Source organism: Suricata suricatta, chromosome 17 (genome assembly GCF_006229205.1).
Source record: "Suricata suricatta isolate VVHF042 chromosome 17, meerkat_22Aug2017_6uvM2_HiC, whole genome shotgun sequence".
In the NCBI taxonomy this organism is placed as follows: domain Eukaryota; kingdom Metazoa; phylum Chordata; class Mammalia; order Carnivora; family Herpestidae; genus Suricata; species Suricata suricatta.
In genome coordinates, this window is record NC_043716.1 from 409,701 (window position 1) to 420,418 (window position 10,718).

Sequence of the window (10,718 nt, forward strand, 5' to 3'; positions counted from 1 at the left end):
GGCCCCGGGCCCCGCCGCCGTACCTCGGGCCTCGCGCGCAGGTACTCCAGCAGCTTCTCCGTGGCCTCAAGCCGCGTCTCCTGCTGCGGCTTCGCGATGTCCCAGAAGAAGTCCAGGAACTCGCGGCTGTGCTTCAGCAGGCCCTCACGGTCGACGGGCCGGGCGCCGCTCTTGCTCGCCTCCCCGGGGGCCACGGGCCCAGCGACGTCCTGACTCTCCATCTCCGCCATGCTCCTCGAACACGTGGGATCAGAAAACGGCCTCTTCCGGGTCAGGTCGCCGCGCGTGCGCGCTGAACTAGCCGCCGAGTAAGGGGGGGGAGCAGGGCGGGGCGCGGCCGGGGCGGGGTCTTGCCGGGGAAGGGAGGGGCCTATGTCGGCTTGGGGCGGGGCCAGCCCGGCCCTGGTGCTTTCGCTGCTGGATTTTAATCTGAGCGTGGATGGGAAGTTGTTGGAGGGTTTCATGCAGGGGCAAGCCTTGATCCTATTTACATTTTTGAAAGATTATTCTGCGGCTGCGTGGGGAATAATTGTCGGATTGCAGAGGAGAAGCAGGAAGAAGGGTTAGAGACAGACCGCGGTTTAATATGAAATTAGGTCAGATTCCAGCTAATTTGGAGCTGAAAAGGGGTGGGGGAAGGATGGATGTGGGAGAAAAGAAAAGAAAGGATGCCAGGTTTGGGGCTAAAATAACTGGGTAGGTGGTGGTACCATCCACTGCACTGGGGAAGAATTCTCTTTGCCGATCAATGGTTCTACAACATCAGACAGAACTTTTCTGTGGGCAGGGCATGAGTGCAGAGGGCCTCCCCAGCTTCTGGCCTGGAGAAGCTGTCTCTAGAGAGCTGTAGTCCTGGGGGGCAGGCAATGTCAGCCCCCTTCCCCCCCACCCCCCTCAAATCCCACACCCCTGCTCCTGCCACTTTTGGACCCAGGCCCCTAGGCCCCTAGGCCTCCCCTTAACCCATTGCTTGCTGTGCTGCCTGTTTTAGAAAGTGAGATGAAAGCATATTTGCCCCAGAGGCACATGGTGACCAGAGCAGGGGGAGCTGAAAGGCGAGGGCCCGACCTCTGCCTGTCTGGGGGAGGGTCAGCCGTGCTGCCCTAGGGGAAGCCAGCCCGCTGAGCACCTCACAGGATGATGGGGAGCTAAGAACAGCAGTGGCACAAGGCATCGGGAGACTTGGTCTTTATTGTGTTTCCAGCCCAGTTGAGAGAGAACAGCAGAGGGTGGCCTGAAGGGAAGGACGGAGAGGCCTGCGGTGCCCTGGGCTCTGCCTGCCTCGCCCATGGGGCCTGGAGCCAAGGCAGGGGCTTTGTCCCCTTTCTCCTTGTCCTTCTCAGAGCTGGATCTCAACTTGGGGCTGGCCCCAGGGCCTGGTGCTCTTTCTCCATCATCCTCGGGGTCCTCAGCGGAAAAAAGACTCAGAACTCCATCCAGGTAACTGAGCAGGACAGAGGTTGGGGTCTGAGTCGGCAGTGTGCTCTGTAGGCACTCATCCCTGCTGGCCTGCTCTGCCCCTGCCTCCAGGCTGGAGACCCGCACCCCCACCCCCTGCAGACCACTGGCCCACACTTAGAAGCCCTGGAAGGTACAGCAGCCAATGGGGACACCGGAGACATGGGCGTGCTCTGACCGAGAAGCCACCTGGAGCAGGGTCCCTTGGCCACAAAGGCTAGGGCTCTGTGTTGTTCCCTGCCGCTGCTGCTGCTGGGCCTGGGCCTGGGGCCCGGCCAGGTGACTGAGCAGGGCACGGGTCATGACTCTAGCCACTACAGGGCTTCCTGAAGCCACCAGCCCCAACACATCAGTCTCTGTGTCGTCAGAGCCACCACGGAGGATGAGGGGGCAAGCCCAGCCACTACTTGTAGACTTGGCTACCAGGTTGCTAAGCAGAACCCCCGTGCTTGGGGACAGATGTCCGGAGCCAAAGGAGCTGTTGAGTGAGGAGGTGAGAAGGAGCACAGAGCCGCTGCTGTCTACAGTGGCCAGGACACCGCTCCCAGGGGTCACAGGAGCTTGTGGGAGGATCGAGCAGGGGTCAGGGCTGGGCCCTCCAGGGTGCAAGGCTGCCTCCACCATCGCCAGCAGTTCTGGGCCAGCTGAGGGGCTGGGGGTGGTGAACAGGATGCCCTGGGGCACAGGAAGCTGCAGGGCAGGCTCCAGGGTGGGCCCAGGCCCAGGCGAGGGTCCCTCCAGCCCCAGGTCTCTGGCCAGCAGACTCAGCAGGGCGTCCCCGGCCAGGTCTGGGGTGGGGGCCAGTGCCGCCTTTTCTAGCACCGCTGCCAGCTTGGGGTTGGTGGCTCGGGCTCCAGGGCCCAGCGGGGTCCCATCAGTGTGGCAAAGCAGTGGGCAGAGGCCGTCTGTGCTCTGGGTGGCCAGGGCCCTGGCCAGGGCCGTATCCACCAGGAAGCCATCCTTAGCCAGCGTGGTGGGGCCCACCAGCAGGCGTGGCCAGGGCAGGCGGCCAAAGTGTGTGTGCAGCAGGTGCAGGGCGGGCAGAGCGGATGGCAGCCCTAGGCCAGGAGCCAGTGCCCGGGCTGGGCCTGGCATCAGGGCAGTGGAGCTGCCTGTGGTGCTGTTGTGGAAGAGGCCCCAGAACATGGCACCTGAAGGAGATAAAGGGGTCACACAGGAGTCAGGACACGGGGGTCAGGGTCACCAACTTAGCCTGAGGTCAGGAATTGCTCACTAGGCCTGGAGACGGGAGACAAGATCACAGGGATGTGGGAGCAGGGGCCACAGCTGAGGGTTGGGGCTACTGCCTAAGTCCTAGGTCCTGCTGGTAAGCAGCCCCGAGGTCAGGACCCAGCAGTGGGCCTGGGGCGTGGGTCACTGACCTAGCCCTGTGGCGTGAGGGTGGACCACCGCCAGGCACAAGGCGGCTCCCACTCCAGCGTCCACGACGTTGCCCCCGGCGACAAGCAGCTCTCGGCCCAGGTGGGAGCAGGTGGCTTTGGGAAGAGGAGACCTTCATGGGGGGGGCGGTCAGGACCATGACCCTGGCCCTCCCCTCCCCCAGCTGCTCCCAGCTCTGACCTGCAGGGCTGACGACGGCCCCGTGGTGGTACACGCCAGGGTGGTGGGAGTGGCCGTTGGGTGCAGGGGCCGCAGAGCTGCTGCTGGCGCGGAGCTGCCTGACCGCCAGGGAGCAGCCAACGGCCAGCAGCAGCAGGGCCGCGAGTAGGCGGGCCCAGGCCCCAGGCAGCCTGCCAGCCTCGATCCTGCAGGGACAGGTGTCCTGAGCCAGGGCTGGGGTGTGGGGCGGGGCCCCAAGAGCCCCAGGAGGACCCAGGGAATGTTTCCTGAAAGATTTGGTCTCACTTGTGTGAAGAGTACGGTTTTGCCAAGGAGAAGGGCCTCCTGGTAGAGGGGACAGCATGGAGCAGACACGGTGATTGGAAGGAGTTTGGGGAAACTGAGGACAGCTAAGGAGGGAGCCCCTGGGGGAGGTTGGAGAGGCAGGAGGGCGGCCGCAGGTGAGCCTGGCTGGTTGAGGAGCAGGGCCCAGACGGTGAGGCCCGGCTCCAGCCCGCCTGGCAGGTGCACCAGGAGGTGGGGGCTGGGAACAGAGCAGGCAGGGCTGGCTTCCTACAGATGTCCCTCCAGACGCAGTGAGTGCGGCAGGCCAGGGAAAGTTCCTGGTGCTGAGCCAGGCACGGGGTGATCTGACCCCTGTCCCCACCTTAGGGGCTCCGGGGGGAGGGACTTGCCAGCCTCAGGCCTGAGCTGCCAGGCCGGCACCCAGACTCCTCCCTGACTCACCCCAAGGAGTCCTGGGGCCTCCAGGGATCAGGAACCACCAGCTCTGAGGTCTCCTCTTCCTCAGACTCCAAGCTCGGATCCCAGAGCAGTAGCTTTTGGTAGAGCACAGCGGGCCCTGCGGTGGGCTCCATGGCTCTGCTGCGGCCGTCCGGCCCTCCTGCCTGCCGGCCTTCCCGGCTGAGTCCCGGCCTGGCCCGCACTCAGCCGGTGGGAGGCGGAGGCAGCCTCGGGGAAGGGCGGTGTGCATCTAGAACAGGTCTGGGCAGGGCACAGACCCAGGGAGGCTTCATGCGAGCCTGCCCCACTAGGGCACAGGGCCTCTGGCCTCTCGCGGCTGGGGAGCCTGTCATGGGGAGCCGCTCAGTGAGGTGGTATCCCACTGACCCCTTTTCTGGGGGTGCAGCCACTGGATCCCCTGTGTGTCCACAACTCAGGGAGCCTGGGTCAGGGCCAGGGGAAGTGTGGGTCCCCAAGTCCTGTTCCCGCCCAGAGCTCCTAAAACCTTGGGAATTTCCTAAATGCAAGAGCCCTGAAGATGCCTTTTGTTAATGAATGAGATGGGCATTTGGACCCCACCTAAGGGGGGGCCAGTGAGCAGGAGCAGCCCCCACGTGACCAGAGGCTGGCACCTCCAGCCCCACCCCCTGACCTCTGGGGACCCATGAGGGGCTGGAGGAAGTGCGGCCAGCAGCCTGAACTTGCACTTGGCCCGTTGGGCGTGGTGGGGCGGGGCGGGCAGTCCTGCAGGACCAAACCCTTAGCCCGTGGACTCTGACACCCTTTCCAGGTACAGGGGGTCAGAAACAAGTTGGGGGGCAGGGGAACAGCTTGGGGTGTGGGGACCTGCCCCTCCCCCATTGGAACTGGTTCCAGGAAGCAATTTACTTCCTCTCTGTGTTAGGGCCTCAATCTCACGATGCTAGAATGGTCTGGATAATTCACACCCAGCACCTCGCCCCCCATGGGTGGCTTTATGGCTCAAGTACAGGACTGGAGAGTCATTAATTCATGCTCTTAGGCTTAGCTGCACATTAGAAGCACCTGGTGAGCTTTAAAAGTGCCTAACACCCGGGCAGACCAGGTAACTAATTAAACCAGAATCTTTAGGTTTTTTAGTTTCCCAGGTGTTTGGAAGGTCTAGGTGCGGCTGCGGCTGCGGTTTCCAGCTAGCTGCTAGTGGTTTTTGCAAGAGGCGTCGCTCTCAATTTTTTAAAAGCTTGAATTTAAATTCCAATCAGTTAATGTCCAATGTAAGATGAGTTTCAGGTGTACAATTTGGTGATTCAACACTTCCATACGGTGCTCATCACACCCCGTCCGTTTGTAAAAATGCCAGCATCCTGGCGTTTCCTTCCCCCCCCCCCCGCCCGTCAAATGCCAACTGAGTTAGGATCCCTGCACATGAGCGGGGCGGCCTCGGGAGCCCCCAGAGACCTGCTGCCTGGGATTACATCCTCGCAGACACATCTAGCAGGGGCGCCTGCTACCGCCCCACACGCTGGTGGCAGGGAGGAGCCAGAGCCACCGGGGGTTGGCCGTCCCTCTGTGTGCCCACGTCTCCCAGACGCGAGGGGCTCCCGCAGGCAAGGCAGGGGCCGGGACCAGTGGTCAGCGATCGCCCAGCCCTGACCTGCTGGGTGGGGGCGTGTGAGTGCACGCCTGTCTTCAGGATAACTTCACAACAGAGACACGCTCAGATGTGGCTCCAACAGTCAAGGGCGGGGGTGAAGAACAGCTTTTCCCGGCCAGGTGACTCTGCGTGAGGCGACCGGAATATTGGTGTTAAAAAAAATCTCACTGCAGGTGAGTCTGGTTTCAGGCACCACTGAGCAAGGTCTGGGGTTAAGTTGGGAGCAGTCTGAACGGAAAGAGGCCACTTTGGAATAAGTAGATGCCATTTGCTTCCTTGGGGAAGGAGATTACCGTGTCTGTCGGATCATGCTGGCGTTAAGCTAAAGACTTCCGACCACCTCGGTGGTCCGCGTCAGAGCGCGGCTGGTGATGGGGTCCTGGGTGGGCCTCAGCCGATCACCCAGCAAGGTGCTGGACCGCCTTCGTGGACCTTACTGTAGGTGTGAGACACCCTTCAATAACCATCAGAAACCCTGGAAGAAACCAAGGCTGATCACTTACACAGCACACCCGGGCCACACAGGGAGGGTTCTGAACTCCTGCTGTTATTGGGGTTGAGGTTGGAGCCCAGGCTCACTCTTTGTTGGTAAATTTAAAACATAACCGTGGGAATGCAAAATGCAAGAGAGAAACGGCAATGACCCAAGCGATCAATTATTGAAATCAACCAAGATCTCTAAAACAAAGGAGCCAACCTGCTCCGTGGGGATGGCCCGCCACCAGGCCTTGAACTGAACACGGGGTGGGCACGTGGCGTTCCTGGACAGACCCATCAGCAGATGATTCCTGGGTCACTTCAAGTTATACAAAGTTCCTTTCAGTAATCGATTTCTTCTTAATTGCAATTAAGAAAACCACACAGGGGGCACCAGGGCAGCTCAGTCGGTTGAGCGGCTGACTTGGGCTCAGGGCATGACCTCGAAGTTCATGAGTTCCAGCCCCGAGTTGGGCCCTGTGCTGTCAGCTCGGAGCCTGGAGCTGCTTCAGATTCTGTGACTCCCTCTCTCTCCGCCCCTCCCCTGCTCACACTCTGTCTCTCTCTCTTTCAAAATAAATAAATAGATTAAAACAATTTAATAAAAAAAACCCACACAGAATGGTCAGATTCATGGAGACAGAGGGTGGAATAGTGGGTAGCAGGGGTGGGGGAGGGGTACTGGGAGTCCTTGGTGGGTGTGGGTCTCAGGTGGAGATGAAGAGAAGGCCCTGGAGTGGACGCACAGCAATGTCAAATCCGCTTGGTGCCGCTAAACTGTACACAAAAATGGCTAAAGCGGTATATTTTATGTTAGCTATAATTTACCACCATGAAAAATGCAAAAAAAAAAAGTACACTCCCTCCGAAAACAAAAATTAAAGGTTCGCTCAGAGTTAAAAATCTTCTCTCTTGCAGTTTCTCCGTCCGTTTTGGGTAGGCAGCGTGCAACAGGGAAGAAGTGTGTGTGCAAGCCAGCATGAGACAGACCGAGGGTGTGTCTGTGTCTGGTTCTGATTTCACTCCTCCCAGACTTGCTTGCCGGCTCCTGTGCCCTGAGATCCTCCTCACCCACCAGCCTGCGTTTGGTTCCTTTGCGGGGGCGGGGGAGGAGCGAGGAGGAAAGTGGGGTGGGGGGCAAGAAGGGTCTTCGGACGGACCCGCCTCAGCCCGCACAGCGCCTTTTGGGGCTTGTGTGAAGCTGACTCATCTACAGTCAGGCTCTCTCGCAAGTCCTTCCCAAACCCCACAGCCCGGCCCTCGCCCCTGGCGGGAAGCCCGGGTCTCTCAAGGTGGCAGGTGGCTGAGCCTCGGGCTTGCAGGCCCCTCGGACCTCGCCGCTGGCTGTCAGGGTGTCACTTCCCGCCAGGGGGCGCTGGTGGACAGTCTCCGCTGACCTGGTCCTTCTCGGAGCACCTGGTCCACCGGGGAGGCAGGCTCCTGGCCCTTCTCCCCACAGATTTAGGGGTGCCAGCTTCCGATGCAGCGGGCTGTCTTCACTTTTCTCTCAAAACTACCATCGCCCAGCAAGTCTGCCATGCAGTCCGTTCTAAAAACCAGATTTGTGGAGGTATCATGTATAAAGTAAAATTGACCAATTTTAATGTATACAGCCATTTTCCAACCCCACAGTCAAGAGGAAGAACATCTGTATTGCCCAAGAAGTTTCCTTGTGGCCCCCAGCCTCACTTTTTACCTCTGGCCCTCAGCAACCTCCGATCTAATTCCTATCCTGATGGGTTTGCCTTTCCCAAAGGCATCCTGTTTTGAGGATTTGGGTATTATCAATGGAATCTCATGACGTATAATGGTTCCTATCTGACTTCTTTCACTGAGCAGAAGTCTTTGAGAAGCATCCTTGTTTGTTCCATGTATTGGCATTTTTCATTTTTATTGGTGAACAGTGTTCATTGTATCTACACATGTGTTCATTGGTAGATTGCATTGTTTCCAAATTTTTATTATTATGAATGTAGCAATTGTATGCACGTCTTTGTGTGAGCACATGTTTTCATTCCTCTGAAGTGAATCTGAGAGTGGGATTTCTGGACCTTCGGGCAAGAGTATGGGTGACTCAAGAAACTACCAATCTACCTTCCAAAGTCCCTGCTCCGGTTTGCATTCCCGTCAGTGATGAATGAAGACTCCAGTTGCACTGTGTTCTTGGTAACACTTGGTATTATCAGTTTTAAATTTTCAAAAAAAATTTTTAATGTTTGTTTATTTTTGAAAGACGGAGACAGAGTGAGAGCAGGGGAGGGGCAGAGAGAGAGGGAGACACAGAATCCGAAGAGGCTCCAGGCTCCGAGCTGTCAGCACAGAGCCCGACGCAGGGCTCAAACCCACAAATCGTGAGATCATGACCTGAGCTGAAGTCGGACGCTTAGCCGACTGAGCCCCCTGGCGCCCCTCCCCTTGAGCATGTTTAAGCTTTCTGCTATTGTAAATGGTATTTTAAAACATCTCAGTGCTCTACTCATGTCTCCCTCTTGTAAAGAAATCTTGATTTTTTCATATTGACCTTGCCTTGCATCCTAAGACTTTGCTAGGCTCATTTATTAGTTACAGCACTTTCTTTGCAGATCGCTTAACATTTTCTACTTGGACACTCATGTTTTGTGAACAGAATTTTACTTCCTATCCAATATGCCTTTTCTTCCCTGTCTATGGAAGTAGCTAAGACTCCTAGCACAACTGTGCACAGAAGGGGGAGGGGCAGGGCACACTGGGCTAGTCTCCCCTAATCTTTGGGGACACGTTCCGACATGTGTGGTCAGGTCTGGTGTTAGTTCTAGGTTTACTTTGGCTGCACTTTGTAAGGTTGAGGAAGTTCCCAGTTGACCAAGAGGGTTTTTAAAAAGTCTTTGATCATTAGTGGGTGTTGCACTTGACCCAATGGTTTTTCTGAATCTGTAGACATAATCCAGTATTTCTGGTCTGCACTGCTGATTTGGATCATACTGATTAACTTCCAAGTGCTAAACCAAGCCTGCATTCCCGGCATGAACCCCTGACGGCCATGACGCATTGTCTTGTTGTGTGTTTCTGGATTCAGTTTACTCAAATTTTGTAAAAGAATTCTGCATCTATATCCACGAAGAATATTATTCTGCAGTGTTATTGTAATGTTCTTATCTGTTTGTAATATTGGGAAAAACGAGGCCAGAAGCTGGCCCTTTCTTTAAAAAATTTCCTTAATTTGGGGCACCTGGGTGGCTTATTGGTTGAGCATCCAACTCCTGATTTTGGCTCAGATCATGATCTCAGCATTGTGGGACTGAGCCCTGCATGGAGCCCCATGATGACCATGGAACCTGATAGAGATTCTCTCTCCCCCCCTCCCTCCCCCTTCCCTCTCTCCCCTGCTTATAACACCCTCTTTCCAAAATCAATCTATCAATCAATCCTCAATTTCTTTTTTTAATGTTTTTATTTGTTATTGAGACAGAGAGACAGAGAATGAGTGGGGGAGGGGCAGAGGGAGGGAGAGATACAGAATCTGAAGCAGCTCCAGGCTCTGAGCTGTCAGCACAGAGCTCAGTGTGGGGCTCGAACCCACAAACTGAGAGATCATGACCTGAGCCGAAGTCAGACGCTGAACTGACTGAGCCCCCCAGGCGTCCAATTCTCAATTTCTTAAACGTTTCTTTTAACCTTTCCTTCTGAAATGTTTGGTAGGAATCATCAGTAATTGTGCCTGGAGTCTTCCTGTATGAAGGATTAGCTACTCGTTTTGAGTGACTGTTGATGGTTTGTGTTTTTGAGGGATTCATGCATTTCATCTAGTGACGTTTATTGGCCTGTGTAGTTCACAATATCCCTTCGTGATCCTCTTGCCTGTGGGGTCTGCAGAATGTCCGCATTCCTGATAATTTGTGTGTTTCCCCCCCAATCAGTCTGCCTAGAGGTTCCCTCTCTCTGCATTTTATAGTTCATTTTGAAGAATTGACTTTTGGATTAATTTTTGGCATAATTAAGTTTATTGATTTCTGTTTTCTGCTTGAATTCTGCTCTTATATTCACGGTTTTCCTCCGCTTGTTTCGGACTTGACTTGCTCCCCTCACTCCTGACTTCTCCCAGGTCAAGTAATCTCACTCACGACTCCGCTCCTCTCTCTCGCTAGATCATTGGCGATGGCTTTTTGCTGTGCCGTTTCCCTGGTTGTTTGAGGGCTCCTACCACTGCATTGTGACGGCCACAGCCCATTGTCACCACTCCAGGGGTGAGGTGCCATTTCACGCAGCGACCTGGCAGCGGAAGACCCCGCCTTCCCGAGACCATTGTTCTTTTGTCGCCGACGTCAGGTGTCCTGGTGTCTGGTCGGTGTTTAGATCATTTTGGTGGAAGAGGGACAATTCGGTCTGTCAGTCCATCTTGGCTACAGGTCGAATCTTCTTGACTACTTTAGAGATTTTCTTTTTTTTTTTTTTTTAAAGCAATTTGTGATGTAGATTGGTGTGACTTTCTTTGTTTCTTTGCTTGGACTTTGTTGAGATTCTTAGATCTATCGGTTGATCGTCATCATTTGTAAAATTTTAAGCCTAATGTATGGAAAGATTTCCCACTGTCGTCCCCTAATTGTCTCCTCCCTCCTGGGGCCGCAGCTCCTCGTGTGTTGGGCCACGTGGGGCTGCCCGCGGCCTGCGGTGACGGTGTAGGCGGCTCCCTCCAGGCCCCTCTCTCGGGCCGGCTTCGGGCGGCTGTGCTGCGATTCCGTCAGGCTCCCCGACCCGTCCTTCAGTAGAATCTCATCAGGCCTCAACCCCACCTGGTGTGCTTTTCCTTCCGGGCATAGTGTGGTCCAGCTCCAGAAATTTCTCTTCGGTCCCTTTTGTGCACCTGCCA

The 10,718-nt window shown here is 56.0% G+C and overlaps 2 protein-coding genes across 2 annotated transcripts in view; both read right to left on the reverse strand.

Annotated features, from left to right (window-relative positions):
- Window positions 1-265, reverse strand: part of MYBBP1A (MYB binding protein 1a) — a 12,341-nt gene extending 12,076 nt beyond the window's left edge. The window contains exon 1 of the mRNA XM_029927168.1: window positions 24-265. Within this exon, the coding sequence (XP_029783028.1) occupies window positions 24-230 (207 nt within the window). The 5' untranslated portion in view covers window positions 231-265. The remainder of the gene's footprint in view (window positions 1-23) is intronic.
- A 908-nt stretch (window positions 266-1,173) lies between these two features.
- GGT6 (gamma-glutamyltransferase 6) lies at window positions 1,174-3,943 on the reverse strand. Its single transcript, XM_029928257.1, has 4 exons — window positions 3,766-3,943; window positions 3,040-3,224; window positions 2,841-2,954; window positions 1,174-2,609 (listed from the first exon to the last, which is right to left on the reverse strand). Exons 1-4 carry the CDS (start codon window positions 3,894-3,896, stop codon window positions 1,576-1,578), a joined length of 1,464 nt encoding a protein of 487 aa, XP_029784117.1. The 5' UTR covers window positions 3,897-3,943; the 3' UTR covers window positions 1,174-1,575.
- Window positions 3,944-10,718: the final 6,775 nt, after the last annotated feature.